This window comes from Melanotaenia boesemani, chromosome 1 (genome assembly GCF_017639745.1).
Source record: "Melanotaenia boesemani isolate fMelBoe1 chromosome 1, fMelBoe1.pri, whole genome shotgun sequence".
NCBI lineage: Eukaryota > Metazoa > Chordata > Actinopteri > Atheriniformes > Melanotaeniidae > Melanotaenia > Melanotaenia boesemani.
In genome coordinates this window covers 24,818,534-24,842,384 of record NC_055682.1, presented here as the reverse complement: position 1 = coordinate 24,842,384, position 23,851 = coordinate 24,818,534, and the positions used below count along the sequence as shown (strand labels likewise).

General features: G+C 36.7%; 1 protein-coding gene across 1 annotated transcript in view; it reads left to right on the top strand.

Moving 5' to 3' along the window:
- Positions 1–23,851, top strand: part of LOC121640431 (CUB and sushi domain-containing protein 1-like) — a 344,948-nt gene that overhangs the window by 151,902 nt on the left and 169,195 nt on the right. The window contains exons 7-9 of the mRNA XM_041986178.1: positions 3,547–3,628; positions 12,359–12,483; positions 20,282–20,403. Of these exons, the coding sequence (XP_041842112.1) occupies positions 3,547–3,628; positions 12,359–12,483; positions 20,282–20,403 (329 nt within the window). The remainder of the gene's footprint in view (positions 1–3,546; positions 3,629–12,358; positions 12,484–20,281; positions 20,404–23,851) is intronic.

The following is a 23,851-nucleotide window of genomic DNA, read 5'->3' as shown; positions in this document are numbered from 1 at the left end:
TGATTGTGAATCAGTTTCACCTGCTGTTGTACAAATGGAACAGATAACAGGTGGAAATGAGAGGCAATTAGCAAGACAACCCCTGCAAGTGGTAGCCACAGACCATTTCCCTGTCTTCATCCTTTCTGGCTGATTTTGGTCATGTTAGCCTTTTGCCAGTACCCTCACCACTAGGTAACATCAGTCAGTGTCTGCCACCCACAGAAAGTGCTCAGGTAGTGCAGCTCATCCAGGAAGCTACATAAATATGCACTGTGGCTAGAGGGTTTACTGTGACTCCCAGCAGTGTGGAGAGCAAAGAGGAGATATCAGGAGACAGGCCAGTATACCAGTAGATGTGGAAAGGGGGTTTAGGAGGACAATAACCCAGCAGCAGGACTGCTATCTGCTCCTTTATGCAAGGAAGAATAGGAGGCTTGCCAGCGCCTACAAAATCACCTCCAGCAGGCCATTAATGTTCATGTTTCTGCTCAGACTGTCAGAAACAGACGGCATGAGGGTGGTATGAGGGCCCAACGTCCACATGTGGGGCCTGTGCTCCAAAACTTAACACTGTGGAGAATGATTGGCATTTGCCAGAGAACACCAGGATTGGCAGACTGGCCATCGGTGCCCTGTGCTCTTCACGGATGAGAGCAGAATCACATTGAGCACATGTGACAGTCTGGAAACTCGGTGGGGAGCGTTTGGATACCTGCAATATCCTCCAGCATGACCGGTTTGGCATTGGATCGGTGATGGTCTGGGGAGACATATCCTTGGAGGGCCGCACAGTCCTCCATGTGCTAGCCAGATGTACTCTGACTGCCATTAGGTACCAGGATGAGATCCTCAGACCTATGGACAGACCATATGCTGCTGCAGTGGGATCTGGGTTCCTTCTGATACATGACAATGCCCGGTGTCATGTGGCTGGAGTGTGTCAGCACTTCCTACGTGACAGTGGCATTGATGCTATGGCCTGGGCTGCCCATTCACCTGACCTGAATCCACTCAAGCGCCTCTGGGACATCATGTCTTATTCCATCCACTGCTGCTATGTCACATCACAGACTGTCCAGGGTTTGATGCCCTGATCCAGTACTGGAAGTAGATCCCTCAGGAGAACATCTGTTGTCTCATCAGGAGCATGCCCAGATGTTGTAGGGAGTGTATGCAGGCACATGAGGGCTACACACACTACTGAATCTCATTTTGAATTGTCTTGAGGAATTTCCACAGAACATGGGTCAGACGTTACAACTGAACACGATTCAGAAGTTAAAATATTCATGTGTCAATAAAGACTTCAAAACATATTTTTAAAGGTTTTACAGACAGATGGATAGAACTGCGGCTGGATAAAGGGCAATCCTTTCAGACAGTGAGGTAGAGTAGGAGTAGTAGTGTGGGCTGCTATTATTAGCTGGTTATTCTGAATCAAACCCTTTTGGAGAACTTTAGGACTTTTTTTTTTATTTGAATGAGTGAACACCATTCAATAGGCTGTTGTTGTTTAGAGAGATTTCATTGTGAAGGAATAAAGTATACAGTTTTTTTTTCTTTAGATACAGCAAAATAAAAGGACAACAAGTTATAAATTAGTGTTTAAAAAATTCAGTTGTTAATACTAATTCACAAAAGTAGTAACTTACCAGGCATGTACACTAATGTAGGAATTACAAAATTATTTTTCCCATTTTTCATCAGGTTTAAGGCTCAATGACATTTTGGTTAGAGTGGTAGCAATAGATTTATTCAACTTTGAAATTAGTCCTGAGGAATAAATTTAGCCTGATAATTGTTCATAGGCTGCAGAGTGAATAGTTTTTCACAACTGACAGTCATTTCATGAGGTGAAACTCAATGTAAAGTGGGGTCCCCATTTATGGTCACAAAATTAATCACTTTTTACAAATTCCTAAAAAGTTTACTTTTGGTGATGAAACGTTTGCAGAAGGCTTTGATGATATGGAAATGATTTTATGCATCATAAGCTTGTGTTTAAATGTTGAATAGTCTTTTAAGTGCAAATATGGGATTAAGTCAGCGTGAGGATTTTTGACATCAGCCCAGCAGTCATATTTGTCATCTTTTTTCTGCAACAATCTCATGTTGTTTGCATGAGCTGGATTTGTTTCTGCAGTATGAACCTTTGTGTTTGATGCCAGTGAATGCCATTTGAACATGCTTGAGAGAGAACACAATGATAGTGTGTGTTAGAATGTTTGTGTGATGATTTTTGGACAGCACATCAAAAACACAGCAGAGCTAGAAGACAGCTTGTTCTGTTTGCATCATATCTCACACAAACATCCACACACAGTGTCTATACACTCACAAACCCCACAGCACACACGAAAATGCAATCACACAAACGCAGCAAATCATTCATCTATCTTTTATGTTGGGAAGCACAAAACTTCAGCATTCCTTTGTAAATTGCAGCTAATGTGTGAGAGGAAAAAACAGGCCGAGCACATTGAGAATACAAAAGTAAAAAGATGGAGTGAGTGGGAAAAATTAGAGGAAAGTATATAGGAAAAGATTGGCAGAGAGGACAGGGGAAGCCACAGAGGTCAGATATTGCTCTTTCCTGGGGTCATATTTAAACCATTGCAGAAAATTCTTATTTTTTTTTTCCTTTGTGCTTCTGTGCTCTAGTGTTTCTCTCATTTCCTTGCACTTTATATTTCTCTCCCTTCTTTTCCTCTATTTTTCATGTCTGTCTAACCATCATTATTCATCCACAGAGTTCCATTAAGACAGAACTGGCCTAAACTGGTTTTTATTATGTTGTCTGGGCTCATTTCCATTTACATTACAATTTAAGCAAGCTGCAGATGCTCCCAGCTGGTCTGAAACCAATGCAATATCCAGAATATAAGATAGACTAAATTTGTTGTGTGTTTTGCTTTTGTGCATTTTGTTTCAAACTTGTACTATGCTGATAGAAGATTTAGTGGATGTGCTGTGAGGTAAAAACGTTTTTTTTTTTTTTTTTTTATTGATTCTTTGCACAAGTTGCTCGAAACAGTTGTTCTATCCAGTTAATTTTAAGTTAAATATATATTTAAATCCTTTTTAACTTGCATGTTGTCTTCTCTTTTTCTTATAAATAATGCACAGATTCTGGAGAATTTTAAACCTTGGTGTAGAGATGGTAGGGTAGTGATCTTTAGATTTAAAGATTTGTGTTTCATTCCCTAGCACAATCCCTGGTCCATACAATGAGTACTGAAGTCAATCTGCTTCTTTGGAACTAACTGGAATAGTTGAAAATGCTTGTTTTGTGTTGATGGACTTTACAGAAAAAGTAATTAGAAGAGGTTACATATGATATGCAATGTGTGGATTATGTCCTGTTCTTTGCTTAGACTCATGTCAGCAAACTGAATTGCCCCTTGGGGAAGGATAACGTGCTCTGAATCTGAATCTGATAATGTAACATATTCACAATAACCTGCCTCTAAAATCTTGATAATTCTGTAAAATGCCCTGACTAAATGCAAATAAATATACCAAAGTGAGACAGACAACTGATTCTTTTCTCCTTTTTTTTCCCAGTGAGTCAAAGTGGTCTAGCCGGAGATGTCTGCCCAGATCCTGGAGTCCCTGAAAATGGCAAGAGAATGGGCTCTGCCTTCCAGTAAGTTTGCCTTTTGGTTTCTCTGACTCATCCTCCCCATGTCACTCTCCAGTATTTTGCTTTGATAGCATATGTTTGCTAATCTGGCACAAGACATCAGATCAGTGAAATGTGAAAAATGGAGTGCTTGCTCAGTGTATTTTAGATTATGCTGTTTAAATATATATGTTTGCAGGCCATGCATGATGAACCTGAGCCTTCAGTGGGGATTTATCCAACTTAATCTACTTCTTAATACCACTACTTTTATGTTGCAATTATAGAAACCATCAATACTATACAAAAATGCAATTTAACAAGCTGTGGCATTACAGATGAGGAGGTACTTTGCATATTGAGTGTGAATACCATTGTCAATAAGGCAAGAAACCCAGTTGAGACACCTCCAAACCTCAACACTATAAACCACAACTGCACCATGTACATTACCTGGAGCACTTCAGAATCAATATTTATCTAATAATATGACATTAAAATTTTAAATAAAATACATCACATTCACCAGAGTTGCTGATTATTAACATATAAAATCCATCCTTCTTTATTTGCGCACCTCATAGAGGTGATGCTACATTTCATTTCCATCAGTAAGTCCTTTTCTATAGTTCTGGAGGCCAAGTCTGTGAGTTGACTCTGTCCAGTCATATTCCCGGCATACGTTTAGTTCCCTTGAGGGCAGAGAATATTCGCTTGACAGTGGCAGTGGATATAGGGATAGCCATAGTCAGACATGGCTATCTGTAACTAATCTGTAACTAACTAATCTGAAACTTTTTCTGATATGTCTGAAACTGCTGGTGGTCAAGGAGGGAGAGAAACATTAACTGTTCATGATCAAGTTTGCAAACCCTCTGTGAATCCAAACACCAAGTTGATCACTTGCAAATAACAGGCATTATATTATCCCAGCATTATAATTAGTAAACCTCTTCAGAGACTGTAAGCCAGCGGTACTGCTTATGGGCAGTGGTCTGGAAGTGGCGAACAAGCATCCGGACTGAAACAAGTTAGCTAGCTTCAGAGTTGGCTGACTTCTCCTGACGATAATTCTCCTTTCTGGAAAAGTCCACCTTGAAAATGGATTTTTTATTATGTCTGAGACCAAGTCAATTTCTCCTGCTCCGTCAGCCATTGTCGTTGTGAAAACTTCTGACTCAAATGTATTGATATGTGCAGATCACTACAAGACGTGTTTTGCTAGTCAAACGGTTTTGCTCTAACCATCAAATCAAAGGATGAAAAATTGCATGTGTTATTGTGTGCCAGCTACCCAGTGAGGCAAATTTGAAATCTGATTGGTAAAAGAAGGCCTTGGGCAGATTAGATTGACATGGCAGCACATAGAGGCTGGAATCTGACTGGATAAACAAGTTAACATCCACATACACATAATGGAAGCAGTGCAGCCAAGATAAACACTAGAAAAATAAGAGAATAAACTGCTGGGAATTAATTAATACAGTTTCAAGGAATAAAATTAGAATTTAGGTTGTAAAATGTAGGTCAGTGCTTGTAATGGTGTTAAGGCCAGCAGAGAAGGCCTTGCTGACCCTGACAGCCCAGCACTGTCTGATATTTTTAGAGATGATTACTCAGTGGTAATACTAAAACACAGTCCTTTTGCACAGAACAGCTGTTTGTACTCTTTTAGTTCCCCCTCTGTCCTGCTTTGGCTTGACTTGTCTGTCTTACAGTACATCCAGGAGTCACAGTTGGACTTAAACTTGTTGCGTCTCGCTGTATGCGATGTCACAAAAACATCTTTATCTGTTGTATCTTGGGAAACAAGGAGAGAATATTTCTCTTGTAAGCAGTGTTGGGCACGTTACTTTAAAAAGTAATTAATTATAATTATTAGTTACTTCCTGCAAAAAAGTAACTGTGTTAGTAATGGAGTTACAGCATTATAAAAGTAATTAATTTCTCAGAAAAGTTACTATTTCGTTACTTTTAGTAAAAAAAAAAAGTTCAAATATGTTCCCTGTAACAGAATTTCCAATTCCTCTGAATCTTCATTTATTCATAAATAAATTGGACTTTAGATCTGACTAATGAATGAAATGGAAAGCTAATGGAATACATTACTGAAAAAAAAAAAAAAAAAAAAGTCATGGACGCTAATCTCAGACTGCTGGAAGTCATGTCTCCATCTCCTCCTAAGGAGACAAGTTTCACCTGATTCTAAATGCTTGATGCTAAATGTATTGATTTGTCTTGTACATTAAAAGTGCTATGAAAATAAACTTGCCTTGCTTATAGCCAACATAAAATATACTTTGTTTCTGGTTCAGATGAACATTTCTTGTCTTTTTCTCTGTGAGGGAAAAGTGATGTCTGTGGTTCCAAATTAAAACTGCTGATCTGTTTTCTCTGAACTTGCCGTTGCTGCGAACGTCTCCTGGTTGTTTGTTTGTGTGGCTGCACAAACTGACAGGGTCGGCTCCTTTACCGTCTGCCAGGCGATGACGCGGGGAGAAGTAATGACGAGCGGTGAGGAGTTTGCAGAAAGGAATCTTTCAAGGCAAAAATGATCATAAAAAATAATAAAAAGTTAATAATTAAGCCAGAATTTTGTACGCATTTCTCCCAGGTTGTAGTCTGCAAAGTGCAACAGTGTCCATTGGCCGTCTCCTAACATATAAGGACAATGAGTTGAATTGGATTGTTTAGAACAGCTGAAAAGAATCATATAATCAGCAGAAGTTGTTTGAGGAATCATATTAATGCGAAGTTATCTACTGAACAAATAAAGGTCAAACATTAACATTATTTATGAGGTTGGAACATTTTCTAAGTTCATTTGTTTGTTTTGAGGTTAAAAGGGACATTCTCGCCGAACAAACCGTCAGATCTGAGCGGGTCATCCGGCTGATGCCCCGGCTGATCGCCTGGTTTAAATAGAATGAAATGAAAACTTCTCAATAAATGGTGCAGACCCACTCAGCTTGAACTCGCTCACAACACAACAACTCAAAAATTGAGTGTATTCTCCAGTTTTAGCCATATCACACTGTCTTCTCTCCACTGTAGCAGCAGCTCAACATAGTCCGAACAAATCTGAAACTCATGTTCAACCAAAACAAAACTGAATCATCTTACAACAGTAATGCACTGTCAGTAACGCTTTATCCCCAGTAACGGTAACAGTGTTGTAAGGATGGAAAAAGTCATTAGTTAGATTACCTGTTACGGCAAAAAGTAATGTTGTTAGAGACGTCATTTATTTAAATGCCATTACTCCCATCATGGCTTGTTACCACAGTAAGCTCTAATCTTTATTTCTATCTTTCTCATTTAAATCCTTTTAAACTGAAAATAAGTGTCAGTGTCTATAGTTCCTGGTCCTTGAAATTGTCTAATGTGTTTTGTGGTTTATGTATCCTCATAAATAACCAATGTCTGTTGGGAACCTGTTGTTGGAGCACTTGCTTTCTTGATGTGAATCACTTTATGTAACTAGCTTGAAACAAAAAAAATAAATAAATAAAAAAAAAAAAACTAAGCAGACCTGTAATTTCAGACCAGCTATGCAATAACTGGCTTCAGAAAAGAAAATTATTAGCAATAATTTGACAAACACACACAGAGACACTTACACACTCACACACACACACACACAAACTCAAAACAGATGTGGGAGGCTTGCTTTGGTCAGAGATGAATTATACATTTACTCTGCATGTTTTCAAGAAGCCAGTCTGCTGAGGCTGTTATCCCACTACAGCTGGGCCCCTCAGAACAGCATAAGGTCTAAAACTACAGCAGGAGATTCTAAAGAGACTCTGTGTTTTCTTTTTTCACTGTCACAGTTTGCTTTTCAAACAGGGCTAGCAGCTAATAAAAGCAGATCACACCGTGGCGGTAGAGCGAGAATTTTGGTCTGATGTCAGAACATTAGAGGATCCTGCTGACACTAAGCTGACAGAGAATAACAATTTTCTGTTTGTTAAAGCTAATAAGATTAATACTATTACAAGCAGTAAGTAAATGATGCTGTGTTACTCTCCCGCTTTCCAGCAGAGTACAGAACAAGCTACGTCCCCATTAAAAAAAAACAAACACAATTATTATCCTTACTATGCGAATATGCTCATAAGTGTAAGGGAGAAAAGCAACGCACCTTTATTAAGAGACATATTGAAACTCCTCTTCATTATCTTCTAGTGAGCCTAATGGTGTGATCTAGTAATTATACATCATTATCTATATTTACTATTATTGTATTTGGTTATGACATGTATAACACATACCTCCCACAGCACTATCTTTTGCAGATTTTGAATGTGCATCGCATTGGTTTGTGAGGGGCTTCCTTTATACAGGTGAATAATAATGATTTCTTTGAGTCGTCCTTTTAGATTAACTCTTTATTATCCAGATATTCAATAATAATGACTGAATGAAAACATGCTGCCACTGAGTTATTCTCTTGATGGAATTTTCAGAGGCAAAGTTTACACACAGCAATATTTTGCATATTGAGCTTATTTCAAATAAGGCAATATCATAAATGGGTGTTTTAATTTGTTATTAATTGGATATCCCATTGATTTCCCTGTTACAAGTTACATGATGTAGTTCAGTTATTGATACATGCTGACCAAACTAGGACTGCAATGATTAGTCGACATTATCGACAATAGTCGACAATTAAAAAAAATAGTCGACAATGAATTTATCCTATTGTATTGTAGGAAAAACAAAACAAAAACAAAAAAAAAACTACAGAGTGAGATATCGTCTTCTTCCCTATCTCTGAGAGTTGCACATGCACATTGAAAAAAAAAAACTACAGAGAGACACATCGTCTTCTTTTCTTATCTCCGCTGAGAGTTGCACATGCGCAATAAAGTCTGCCAGGGGAAAAATATGGCGTCCAACCAGGAAACAAAACGGTGGCAGAGGACGTCAAAAGTTTGAGTTAACTTCATGTTAAACTTGTAAAATAAATAAATACATTTGAGATTTGTAAAGCAGAACTTGCATAGCACAGAAGTGCATCTGCAATGCTCGAACATTTAAAGACGAGGCACATCGGACGTACATAACCACCTCATGCAAGATTTAAAAGCTGAAAGTGAAATAAGATCCATTTAATAATTATGACATATATAATCCAATTGATCGACTAGTCCTTTTAATAGTCGATGACTAATGGAGTATCAGAATAGTCATTAGTTGCAGCTATAGATCCAACATTCCCATTTGCCAAAACATATTGAAAGTTTATTCCACACTTCAAAGGTGTGTCCTCCTTTTTTCCACCCACAGCCATCCCATAATGAACTCAGTTCAAACTTGCTTCTTTGTCAGTTCATACCTTGGATATGGGATATTAGTAAATGGGATTATATTAATATGAGAAAAAGAAAATCAAATACATCAATTCTAAGTGTGTCATACAGCAGCTGCCAACACCTCTGTGTCAAAAGATTGCAAAAACTACAGTAGGATACAATAGTACAATTTAAAGTTATACATGTCTACATAAGGTTTTATTATTTAGCAAATTAATTATTGCTTCCTCCAAATAAAACCATATTTGAGTTAAAGTAATGAGAAAAGACTGTTTACATGGCAGTGTCTCATACAGAGAATGATCTTAATAGAATTTACACAACAATTTTGATGTGCATGCTAATGTACACATAGTACATTTCCAATAGGGAGTTATTTGTTTGTTCATCATTTCAAGATTTTTTTTTTTGACAATGTAATTTAAGAGTTAGACACTGAGTGATGTTTTAATACCACTATGGTTATTATAGGCTATTTTTTACAGTTGTGATGGATATATTGACAGAGTATATAACTTCAAGAGAACTGTGTTCAAACTTCTTTTTTTGTACTTTCTTTCTTTATGGCTTTTTACTTTTAAGCATCACATGGTTTCACATTTATTGAATGCTGGGCTATGAGCAGTGAAGTAAGGGTATGAAGGCCTGTCAGGAACATGGTGCATTTTCTGTAAAATGGAGAGAAAAAAATAAAGAATTATTAGGCAGCAGTGAACTTGAAAGCAACAACAAGTGAAGCCCCAAAATGCCAAAATGTTAGGCTATTGATGCAAGCTGCGGGAAAGCAACAGAGATCTGAAGATGTTCCCAAGTCTATTAGAGCGCAAATGGTAAGTAGGGAAAATGTGTCATGATGCATCATATAAAAGGACCTTGGAGTGAATTACTGTGCTTCAGTGTTAAGAATATGTTATATCTGAAGTGAGGGAATGATGTAACACTGATGTGGCAAGCATGAAAAAACAGTAATTAGTTTACAATTAGTTTTCTTATTAGTGTGATTTAGAAAGTATTCAGTGTTTATATTTTGCACATTTTAGTGCCACAAATTTTATTGTAAATTGTGTAGGAGTTGATTGGAACACATAGTCGTGCAGGTATGTACCCGTGTATGTGGCTCCTCCACTTCATACTGCCTTTAAGGACAAAATCCAACAATGAAGGGCAAGAAACTTGCAGCATACCCTTATAATGTAATGTTGTGAAGGTGTATAGCATTTTTCCAACTTTTGAATGTTCCCATGTGTAAAGTGGTGAAAGTAACTGTGCAATGGTTACATAAGAATACATAAAGAGAAACAGAAAGAAAAAGCAAGTTTTAAACCACGAAGTTATGTTAGAGTTTAGTAACCAGACCAACCAGAATGAGGTCCCCAGGAAGAAGGACTATGGGCCTGGGAGGTGGACAAGAATCCAACAGCCAATTTAACAGAGATCTCTGCAGAGGTTGGATCATCTGCCAGTAAATACTGCATTGTAAATTCTCACCTGGCAGTCCTAAATGAAAGCTTGTTTAATAAAACTGGTTTGGAGATTCACAAAATTTCCCAAAGCGGCTCTGAGAATGTAAATAACAACCTTTTTTTTTTTTTTTGTCTGATTAAGTGAATACACCCACTTCATTAAACCATTAAATGCATTAAACTGCATGATGATGCTGGCAGAAGGTGCTTTCAGCAACAGGAACAGGACAGATAGCTGGATAAAGAGACATCCTTGAGCTAAATCTGCTCCATTGTCCATCTGCTGCAGGTAAACTGTCTTCCAGCACAGTGATGACTGGATAAATACAGCTATAACAGAGAGGGAGTGACTAGCAGACAAGTATCTATGTGGAAAAATCTGAGTTTCTCATCCATTCTACTTATAATCAAGAGAACTTTTAGGCTCAAATCTGTGTCTGTGGAAACACCAAAACCCTGCAATTAGTGTTGAGTGGACTTATTTCTAAATACTTTGTTTAAATAGAAAGATAGGAATAAACTCACATGTTTGGTAACTATAATACTCCTTGTAGTACTATCACATATTTATTAGCTTGAAATCAGGTAAAGCTAGAGTACTCAGACAACCTTGCCATGCTGATTGTGCTGCTGTCGCCTTAGGTCAAACTCCAGGTTTGCTTTTATGTCCCCCTTTCTCCCTCCAGGGTCCAGTCATGCAGGGGTTATACACAAAGAATGTCAAGGAATGTTTCTTATGTGAGATCTTGGCCAGTAAACAGGGATGTGGTGGACACAGTGATTTTTAAAAAGATCTTCCCCACGGCGGCTGTCACTGACTCAGTAGAAGTGGAGATGACATTTCTTTTAAGCAGGATGATTGTGAAATAATCATCTCCTATTGCAACTCATCGACTTAGCATCAGGGGCACCTTAATTGTCCAAATCGCTTTCTTATGGCTATAAATGACTCTTTAAAGTGTTGCTTCCTTTTTTCTATTTAAATTTCTGAAACTGTTTTTCAAACCAAAATGAAGAATATAATGAAAATCATCTTTTAATCTCCAGCCGCTGCTTATTTTTTTCATAATTAGCATCTTTTATTCCACAAACTCTCACTATAAATAGTTTTATAAGTTAGTGAAAGGTCATTATCTCTGTGTGTGTGTGATGAGGTGTACATCTGTTAGCAACTAAATTGAAGTGTCTATGTCTGTGTGTGTGAGAGTTTCCTATCTAGTGATCATTAGGCACCAAATATGAGCCACGACAGAACTGTGGTGTGAAGCATTACAAGGAAAAATGGAACATAATTACAAAAAAAAACAAGCATTTTTGTTTCAGAGCATTTTGGAGTGGCTGTAACGTATGTGTGCCATGGCTCTTTTGATCCAAAGACAAGCGCATGCAGTAAATGTTCAGCAATAAGTATTCTCTGATGTACTTTTGAGTGGCAGAATGAAAGGTAAATTTGGTCTAAACTGTTCCATTAAAAGCAGAAGTAAATTACCCAAATCTCTATGACAAAGCCAGTAGCAGGGATATTTGTGCAGGCTGCACAACTTTACAGTTCACCAACAGGGTGGTGTCAATTATCAACTAGTGCTGTATGATGTGAATGTTTGAACAGGTGGTCGACTGTGGTGTTTGTCAGCAGGGAGGAGGCATTAAGCTTCATAGACAAGATGCCACACAGTCTTGTACTTAGATGGCTGAATGTCCCCACCGCGTATTAAACAGCAGGGTGTTGGAGAAAATTTGAAAACAAGAGTGATGAGAGCTAATGATGAGAGAGAAAAGGACAGAAGGTATTACAGGTGAATGGGGTCAAAAAAAGCAAAGAGAAACAACATGAGTGCTGAAAAATACTATTTCAAAACTAATTTATCGCTTTCTTGCAGTTATTTTATGAGGCCATCAGATCTAGAATCAAATTTTATATTTTTACTTTTTTTGACGAGTGCTTTTTCCTGTTTTGTCTCTCTGTGTAGAGTTGGCTCCAGTGTCCAGTTCAGTTGTGATGACAGTTATGTTCTGCATGGATCTAAAAGTATAACCTGTCAACGAGTCACTGACACACTGGCTGCCTGGAGTGACCACAGACCCATCTGCAGAAGTAAGTTTCCCCTCACCATCACCAAAATAGGTTTAATGTCCTCAGGTTTTCATGTGCTGGAACTATAATGCAATTTCTTTTTGCTCCATTTTATCATCAACAGCAAAATGATACATCTTTCAAAGAATATCTATTTCAGTGAAAAACGAACACAGGCAAACAGTAGCACACTGCATATTAGAGAGCCGAGAGATGTCACTTAGTAGATTTTCTTTCAATTTGGACTATTTATCCAAGTTGGGTCAGTGGAACAAGATGCTCAACACGTAACAGGTATAATGTAGTATAATTCTAAATAAGCAAATGTTAAGGAGATCTGGATGATATTCATTGGTTAATCATGATTTGATACAAAGCAACAAACACAAAATGCTGAGTCTTTGAGGAGTAAAAATGGACAGAATATATCCTATCTGTCAACAAATATGTGAGAAATCATTGAAATATAGATATATATATATATATGTCTGTGTGTGTGTGTGTGTGTGTGTGTGTTCCTAAAAGAAAGATTAGGAAGAATTTCCATGTTTTACTTTCTACAGTGTAAATTCTGATTAATGTCTTTAAACTACAGTACATTGCTTTGGCATCAACTCCTTTTTTTTTTTTTTTTTTTTAAGATTTTGTTTTAAGGGCAAGGACAGTTTTGTCTGCTCATAGGTGGGGCAGTCGGTTCCCCCTGACAACACAGATGTATTATCAACCTAAATGGTCAGATTTACCACTGTTTTTAATCTGGACCGGTCTGTTGTAGTTATGTAGCAATGAAAGTAGAGTTGCATGCTCATCTTAAAGGAAGAATATTTTAATCCAGGGATCTCCAACTCAAGTCCTTGTGAGCTACTGTCCTGCAGGTTTTAGATGTCACCTACTACAACACACCTCTGCACAAGCCTGTTAATGACCCAGTAATTTGATTCAGGTGTGTTGCATCAGGGTAGAATCCAAAACCTGCAGGACAGTAGCTCACGAGGATCAGAGTTGGAGATCCCTGATATAATCAGAATCTGGCATTATGAATCTTTAAAGTGTTTTTTTTTATAGTTTTTGGTTTGCGGTGGAATTGGCTGATGTGTAAACTTTATAAGGATGTTGCCACAAAAGCAACAGTTGGGTAAAATTAATAGTCATATGTCCTTGTGGGGCACAGTTGCTGATCATGATATGCTGATCTAATGAAGCCAAGTTTTCCGATTACAATACTGTTGCTTTGTTACCATGGTACCAAGCCAATGAGCCACTACATTGGTGAGCAACATTTTTGTATCACATATGATTTGGACGTTTAGAGTATGAAAATGCTTTGGTTAATGGCAGCAGATTCAATTTCCCATTTGCAATTTCCCTCTGGGATTAAAAAAAGTCTTTTTCCTCTCTTTCATTTAATTTGATGAAATTTCATTGTCACTTGGTGCTTTTATTACAACAACAGTCAACAGCACCGATTACATTAGGGAGACCGGACATTGCTGCAAACTGTTTTGTTTTGCTTGCCTATTCATCCCCAGTTAACATACCAGTGTGAGAAACCAGTGATGCTGTCTAACAGGTCTGGCATAATACGGCTGAAGGTTGGCTGTGATATCCCTGACCTGTCAGCCAGGGTCCTCTAGAAAGTGTTGCTTGCTAGAGAACCCAGTATTGCCAACACTTGCAGAGGAACTGGCACAGCATGGTTCTTCCTGGTGTCTCTGTAATGCTCAGAACCGTCTCATGAGCCATTCTTCATCGTGAGACAGTAAGTTTTGCTGGTCTCCAAAAATCCGCTCACTCCAGAGTTTCACATGCACCATATCATCCAGCTATGCCAGATAAGCCATTATGCATCTTTACGCTTTTTATATCCAACCATCCTTAAATTTTCTGAACAGCTTCAAATAGGGGAAACACCCTAACTGTACCGCCTAACTGACGAGCAGTTTTGTAATTATTAATTTGGAACTTATTTTGTACGGAACATTTTGGCAGCATACTGTTCGCCTTATTATTTAGCTTGAGTGAAAAAGTGTAAGTTTTGTTTCACAATGACAGAAATGATCGTTTGTATGCATGTTATACCCCTGAGTAGGGGAAAGACCAAAAGCAACCTTTCCATTCTCAAATCAAGATGAGAGTGGTACTCCCCTTACAGGCTACCATGTGGAAATGACATAACTAACTTCTTACCAATGAAAAGGAAAAAAAAATAATACATTTGTTTATAGAAATCATGTTATACAGAATAAAACAACACAATAAATCTATTACATTCAACTTGCATTTTGTGTACTACACGTATGGCAGGGGTCAGAGTTTCTGTGAAGTAGGGATTTTCTCCCGCCAGGTTTTGTTTTTAAAACTCCCAAAAGTTTATTATAATTGGCGTGCGCCAGTTTTTGTACATGTGTCAGCTTTATAAATGAGGCCTCAGATCTCCACAAGCTCAGCCACATCATTGCAAATATACAGTATTAATACACCTTTATTGTCAGATATGTCTGAAATTTGTGTCAAGTCAGTAAGATGTTTACACAGAACCATCACATGAAACAGTACACACATGAAACTTGCTTACTTATCTACAACTTATCATGGACTACACACATACTGGAATCCTAAAATTATAAATTATTAAATTTGGATCTGGGGATAAAAATATCTCCTGCGGTTTTCTCTACAATGTTGCAAAAAAATATATATATACAATACAGGTACATATTTTAACAATGAATATCTGTATATAGATTTACTTTGTCTCACAATACAGGTTTGTACTGAAAAGAAAAAAAAATCATTATTTGTAGTTGATTATATTAAGCTCTGGTTCTAGTGTAGACAAGTTCTAGTATAGTTATAGCATAGACAATGGATGGAACTAATAGTTATAAAAATTGGTAACAAAAATGTCTTCATTTGTGGGGATTATAATATTGACGTACTAAATCCCAACAATCAGAAAAGTATTGAAGATTTTTTTAAATTCAATATAGTATAGCTGAAGTGTCTTTTCACTAGAGCCAGTAGAATAACATCTCCTAGTGTTACTCTGATAGATGACATACTCATCAATGTAATAGAAATAAAACAACAACAAAAAAGTGGGTAACTAATTACTGATATCACTGACCACCTTCCAGTATTCACAGTATATGACAATAATTGTGAAACTGTAATAGAGGAACATAAATTAACTAGACAAATTAGGACAGAGGAGGCAATAGCTACTCTAAAACATGAATTGATGGCATAGGATGGGATGTAACATATAAGGAAGCAGATGTAAATAAGGCATACAATAAATTACTGACTACATTTACTTCATTATATGATAAGCACTGCCTCATTAAGGCATATAATAAAACACGAGTATATGCAAATAGTCCATGGTTAACTAATGGTTTAAGAAATGCCTGTGAAAATAAAAATGTACACATATTTGCAAATTGACTTTTCAAACCAGCACATTTCCAAACCAGATGAAAATTGCTAAGGTCATTCCACTAAGGTCATTTCACAAAACTGGGAGCACAGCATAAATTTAGACTACAGACATGTCTCAGTATTACCATAACTCAAAAATATTGAAAAAGATTTTTAACTATAGAATGGATGTATGTTTGGCAAAACAAACTATTTTCAGAGTCAGAATGGGTTAAAGGCTAACAGACCAACATCCCAGGCAATAATGGAATTAATTGAAGAAATCACAGATGCAATTGAACACAAAAACTATGCAATAGGAATTTTCATTGATTTTGGGAAATATAAAACTTCATTACTTATCATCCTGCAAAAAGGAACAATAAGGTCAACTACCTGGAACACACAGATCCACGCTTACACAGTCACAACTACTGAAACTCGCTGACATTGTATCTTACCAAACAATATTCAATATTTATAAGGCAAAAAACACAACTACCTGGAAATATTCTAAATTTATTTAGGATTTCAGGAGGGAGGTTATCAGCTAAGATGGTGATACAAATTCAAAATCTTAAACATATGCAAATGTTTCTGTAAATCTATTACTGGTGTCACGCTGTGGAAGAATCTGAGGTACTCAGGCAAAGTCCAAATATCAACCAGTTCAAGAAAATGTAATAAAAACATGCTATTTAGTGGAAATAATGGAAAGTGGCCATTAATGATTAATATTGATTATCATTCCTTGCTCCTTAAATGATATATCATAGTGATGAGAGCAGGAGAAGCCTTTGGGAATAATAATAATAATAAGTGTATATGTGCGTAATTGTGTGTATGTGCTTAGGTGTGTGTATGCATGTGTATGTGTATATAGATACGTGTATATGTATATATGTGTGTAATTGTATGTATGTACACTATTTTTATTTAGACAAAAGGGTGAGAGCTAATGGTGTATGCTTCTTCTCACTCATTTTATCAATATGTCAACTACTTTCTTCCTTTTTTGGTTTTATTTTTGTTTCTCTAATTTATTTTTGTATTATGCTGTGTAAAGAATTTGGTTAGTACTAACAGGGAAGCCCTGTACTGTCTGCATATTTGGAATAAATACATAATTAAAAAAAAAAAACTTTAAGTTTACCATTTTTATTGCAATTATTAGATCATATAGGTAAGGTTGTGCCAAAAAACAAAACAAACATGCTATGGTAAACATTTTTATATGGTATGTAAAGGCAAAATCAAAAGTTTCCAAAACAAGCTCAGACCTCCAAGAGTTAAAGAAATACCTTTTTATTGTAACAGCTTCATCTTTTCATTGGTGTGAAAGTCATTCATGTAACTCATACCAGAAACCATCACCAACACATCTTTGTTGGTTAAAAGGAGCTGCTGAACTAATGCAGCCCTGCTCTAGATTTGTAATGCATTGCAATGCAAAGTACTACAACAGATATTTAAAAAAAAAAAAAAAAACAGTAGTGGTAATGTTAGATTGCACGTATTTGATAATGCCAACTTTCTAAAAGCATAACACTATGACAGCATGATTGGTAACATCACTTGGATTTACATTTTATTATTTATTTATGTGTAAAATCCATGATTTACTTTCTCACTGTCTGAGTGGCAGGGCAATGATGCATGAGCTCTCACTGCCCACATGTTTGCTGACAATACCCTGTTGGGTTTATTGCTCCACAATGAAAAGGCAGACAGCCAGCATGCACAACCTACTGAGTGGGCTCACAAACATGCTAGCACTGAAAGCAAGTGTCCAAAGGATAATGTCACATGCCTAATATCTGCAGCAGCATTGGCCTTGAACTCTCTGTGTGTGTGTGTGTGTGTGTGTGTGTGTGTGTGTGTGTGTGTTTGACGGACAGCTAGTCCCTGTGCTCAGACACTTACTGTAGGGTCCCTGTCGCATTGCGTTAGTGTTTGTGTGTGTCGTTAGCTTTATGTGGATTTGTGTCTCTGTTGTGAGTTTATGGCTTGCTGTAATGGCAGAAATATGCCTGATTTCATGATACTGAGTACTTCTATCTAAAATGAAGAGAGAGTGAAATGTGGGAAAAAAAAATCAAATTTATCTTTTTCCAATGGTTTTTATGTGCAGTTCTATATTTCATAATACATCCTTTTATTGCTGTCATCATTGATATAAAAACAAGAATTAAATTGTTATTGAAAAGAAGGCAAATGTCAAGAATAATGGGTATTTTAACTTGATTTAATTTAGTTTGTAATCAATATTCTACTCATTACTTTTTGTTTCTTTTGTTAATGTTGTTCTAAAGCACAAGGCCCCATTTACAGTACATGACAATGCAGAGACAGTAAAACACTAAAGTTTTGGTCTCCATTGACATGGTAACAGAGCGTTAGGTCGACAAAACCAAGGTCAGAGAACGTGCTCCACAGTGAAATTTTCTTAAAATACAAGGTGAATCCAGCCCTATATATATATATATATATATATATATATATATATTATATATTATATTTATTATGCCAAAATCTGCTTCTCTTGCTGAGATAATGCCAAAATTGGATTTTTAAAGTGACATGAGTAATAGCTTTGTTGTTTATGCATTAATGCATTAAAAATATGTCATGAAAGCAGATTAGTCCTTGTCCACCTTGCACTAAAACTGTATTCCAGCTAATAAAATAATACTTCATGCTCCTGATATGAGTAAAAACACTTTTGAAAAGAATATCAAAACTACTATATGAATTTTCCTTTGAAACCAAAGAAACTATTTAAAAATATAAAAATATGGAACATCTCATACTTTCAGCCTGAAAAAATAGGTGAAATATGTGGGAACCTGAATGAAAGAGATGAGTTGTTGTTATAATACACTGTGTTCACATTCCAGGATTTGGAAACTGTACATTCATCATATTTGATGTTGATTTATAGCTTTAAATATTGTCCACCAAATATTTGGATGGAATAAATACAATCGGAGCGATAAAGAAGGAGAAAGACTGAGAGCTAGAGAAAACTTTCTAGTAAACGGCTGCAAAGTAGAAAGACAGAGGTTACAAATGTCTGCAGTCTGCTGTAGCTCTGGTGTATTGTATTATCTGGTGTGATCACTCTTCTGGGACTCAAACCCACAAGTCTCTCTCATTCTCTGGTGAGACTTTACTGTTAATTAGAAGCTGGTTTCTGAGATGAATTACCATGAATGTGTTTCTGTGTGTCCATGTAGCTGTGTGTATCACAGTGTGTTTCAGCTCTCTTTTCTAATTAACAGGCAGATCAGTCATCTGGGGTCCTCCTCTCGCTCCCTTTTTCTTCTTGTATTTTCTCACTTTCTCACTTCTTCTGTTTCCTTCTACTGCTCCTTTACTTTTTCGGCCTCTCTCTTCTCTAATCTCTCTTTCCATCTCCATCTAAATTTATGACTTTTCACAAGTCACTGAAAGAGTTAGTCTCCATTAGTCTAGAATATTCTCATGCATTTGCTTTTTCTTCCCTCAAACGGCTGCAACCATCTCTAGATAATATCATCTTGCTCAAGAGGAAAGACACTGAAGGCAAGAAGTACTACCTTTAAGTACAGAATTAAATGAAAATGGCTAAAAGGAAACACAGAGGTTTAAGGCAAAAATACTGTTGACAAAGTGGATCCCCACACTCTTTATGAACAAAGTAGAAGAACCTGGAAATAGTAACTATGAATAAATACATACTTACAGGGAAAAAAGTCTTTACTTGGAACAAGTATTTTATTTTATTTTATTTTTTAGTCTCTTTGTCAACTAGAGAAAGAGGCTATCATGCATTGGACTGGTGTTTATGATATTTACTACAGTCTTACTCTACACTGAGATTTTACTTTATTTGACTGTTTTGACATGCACTACACAGCATTTTTCACAAGGGTTCAGGCAGCACATCCGAAATGGGATCTGGGGTTTTTGGAGGGTAGATCAGTGCGTTGAGCTCTTTGTATTTTTCCACATCTGTAATTGCAGTGTATCAGTGTTTTACTAAAGTTAACTAAATCTACAAATGAAAAAAAGTTGAAGAATCACCTGGCAATAATAAAAACAGCTGGAACTTTGTTACGGATTAGGATAAAATAGCAACTGGGCCAAATGAATGTGGAGTTATTTGTGTTATTCTTATAAGGTTGTACATGGAAAAGAACTAACGAATAAAATATGGTAACATGAGACAACTTTGTGCATGGCCACTAATATAGGGTTCAGTGGTAAGGGCCCCAGATATTTTTGTTGTCTTCTTTTTCCTAGTTTTTTATATAAGATGTCTTTTTTGCCGTTAGCAGGACATGACTTTGATTACTTTGTAAATCTTTCTAAATTCTTGTGTCACTATGTCTTTCATTTTTGCTTTCTTCTTTTATAGCTCGTACCTGTGGCAGTAACCTAAGGGGGCCCAGAGGGGTGATAACTTCTCCTAACTACCCTGTCCAATATGAAAACAATGCACATTGTGTGTGGGTCATAACTGCAATGGACACTGGGAAGGTGAGCTCATTTTCATTATTTGATTTATTTTCTCTGTCAAATATACATTCCTCAAATTATGTAACTTAGTCATGAGGCAAGATGTTCATATAAAGAATAAATGTGTACTGAACATTTTGGTGGTTAGTTAAGTTCAATTATGCTGTAGAGAAAACTAAAAGAACAGAAAAAAATCAAATAAAATATTTTTTTTTTTTACCTTCTAAACTCCAAACCCTGCCAAAAGGTGTAAAAGGCATGTTAAGTTTTTTTTTCTTTTCTTTTTTTAAAATATCTTTCTTTGTTTAAACGTTCTATCAGTTTTTCTATCACAATATGGTGATAGTGGTGCTTGTACTAAGGCTTCAGAAAAAAAATTATATATATATATATATATATATATATATAATTTTTTAAGGGGTTGAAATAACTGTGAGATGAGTACAATTTTTTTTAAATTAAAAAAAAATGAAAAAACTGAATAAAAGGTCCCATATTATACAAAATTCACCTTCTAAAGGTTTTCTAACACCCATATGTGTCCTCATAGCCTGTGTATGAGGCCCAAAAATGAGAAAATTCTGTCACCTCTCTCACTTGCTTCCTCTACTTTTTAGCGAATGTGCGCTAAAACATGTGAATCTGATATCGTTCCCTTTGTGACCTCACGGAGGGAAATAACTATTCCCCCTGATAGTGAATACTGTCATTGCCTAGCTTAGCCTGCCCTCTAAAATCACTGTGCAGGCACCAGTGAAAGCCAGATCCTCTCCCGGAAAGGAGAATGGAGTGGGCACTACTCATGAATATTTAAAGGTTCAGACACAGAAAGAGCCCGTTCTCAGGAGAGCTCACTAGAGCTACTTTTGGAATGGCTGAAATTAACCCATAAGAGCCCGACGTAACATATTTGTCACATAGAGTTTCTGAGATATTTGGCTTTAATTTATAGGAATAAACTTTGCTAAAAATCCTGTTGAACACAATCTGATACTTGTCTTCTGTCCCCTAATAGATACCCAGAAGCAGAAAACCATATTATAATATTTTTAATATATCACATGGTAATAAATGTTAGATACCCCTCCTAAAAAAATGTTAATTTCTTTGCTACATTTTGTTACAGGGCCAAATAAAAACCTCATATGAAAACAAAAAAAAAAAAATGCCCTTTTTTTTTTACCATTTTTTCTAGGGTCGGGCCTTACGAGTTAAGGACCATGGCTGAATTTGGGGTTGTACACTTTGAAAACAATGTTGTTGGTCCTCTTACACCCATATGAAGTTGTTGAAAAAATGTATAATATGGGACCTTTAGATCCAATAAATAACTATTGCTCACATTTCTAAATTAGCAACAGCTGTACATTGTTTTGTGTTTGCTGACTGAATTCACTTTCTTTTGTGGAACTGGTGGTCAGCGTACCTATCCAACTGTGTGAAGACAACTTTTATTGTTGTATATACATGAATTATTCATACACCTAATATACAACATCCTCACTCTATCCAGATTCTTTTGTTGTATTTTCTACTCGTCACAGCTCTTCCTATGTGTCCTCTTCTCTTTCCCTGCTTCTATAGTCTTTGCTCTCCACTCTCTTCTTCCCTCTCCCCATCTGCTTCCCTCTCATTTTCTCTCAACATCCAAGAGTTCTTTATTTGCTGCTCCTCTCGCCTTGCCTCTCATCCTCATCTGCTCTGCTCTGCACTGCTCCTTTCCAATCCTCTTTCTTCCTCTGTCATCTGCTTTCCTCCTTTCACTTTGATTTGTCTAAAATGTTAAGTTTGAAGATGGTGAGAGTAGAGTGGGAAAGGCAAAATGGAGAGTAGGATGGCAGTGAGCTCATTGAAAACTACAGAGAAAAGAGAAAAGGGGAAGAAGAAAAATAGGGCTGAATATTCAGCTAGTTGCTTCACATCTAAAAAGCAAGCGTGATAAAGACAGAAAAGGAAAAGAACTGAATGTCCAAGCAGATACTTGACATGTGACCCTGAAGATTTCTCAAAAGATGGATAGGAATACAGTCTGATAATTTCTGAGCTCTGAAAGACTTGGATTGAGAAATGAGGAGATATAATTGAGGAGAGAGAAAAGAAAATATAAAAGGCAGACAGAGGAGTAGAGAGAAATTGACTTTTTATTCTCCCTTGCATGTCTTTCTGACCTTGGCAGAGAGAAATAGCATTTCATAAGGTGGCTGAGAGCTTGTGTAAGGCCATGACGTAGTTTCAGTGTATTACTGTATAGATTTATATCATCCACATAGCTTTAAGGCTCTAACAGTCTCTAATCTTTTTCATACATGAATTTCTCATGTTGGGATGGATCTTTTCAAGAATCCTTCCTTGCATTAGTATAAACACGTAATGGGACAATCCAAACATGTGGTCCTAAGTGAAAGTTCACCATCAGTTATACCGTATACACAACATTTAAAAAACTGACAGTTGTGGAATAGCTGATATCTCTCCACTGGCTACCAAATGAACGGGCGTTTTGTACTGAGCCTTTAACACCTTTTGGCATGAGCAAATGATGGTTGGGTGTGCTTTAGCAAGACTTAATGACATAGCTGAAGTAATGAGGAAGAGGTAGAATTGGGGCTGGAGGACCCATGTTCAAGTCCCAGGTCTGACAAAGGTGAACCACTGTGGCCCCTGAGCAAGGCCTTAAATCTTGATCTGCTCCAGTGGCACTGTAACATGGTAGCCCACTGCTCCCGGTGTAACTAGGATGTGTGAAATGCAGAGAAACAATTTCCCAAGTGGGATTAATAAAGTATACATTAAATACATACAAATTGAAAATTATGCTAAATGGATATACAAGGGGATCTTGCCCAGATGTCCATATGTGGACGTCTGGGGGTGAGAATGGACAAATATGTATTCACTTTGCATCAAAGTTTAAAAGCAGCTTTATGTTTTAGCAGTCAATCAATTATAAACCACAGACTACACTGTGGCTCAATGAGGACGCAGATGTCTTCACTAAACTCTACACTTACTCCTCTCATCATTATATTATATTATATTATATTATATTATATTATATTATATTTAGAGCTGTCAAAAATAATGTGGTAATGGTGGTACTAATTTAATTAATTGTGTAAATATTTTTTTTCATACTATTATCACAGTTTTGATTTCTCTGCATCTCAAGACATTTGTTTTTAAGTGACCATACACAATACTTACTCCAAGAGTCTTACAAGAAATCACAAGTAACAATAAAATAATTGGAGTTAGTGAGACTGCACTTATAGTTCTGGCATTAAAAAAGTTGATTCATGACAGATGAAAAGTCCTTGCTTGGGGATTAAAGTAGAGTATATTGCAACATTTTAAAAGATTCACAAAGTGTTGAGTAATGCAAGATGGAAAGCATTTAAAGTGTAACTACACACCCTGCGTTTTGTGTAGCGCCTGAATGCCTGAAACTGCAAGGGTGGGGGTACGAGAT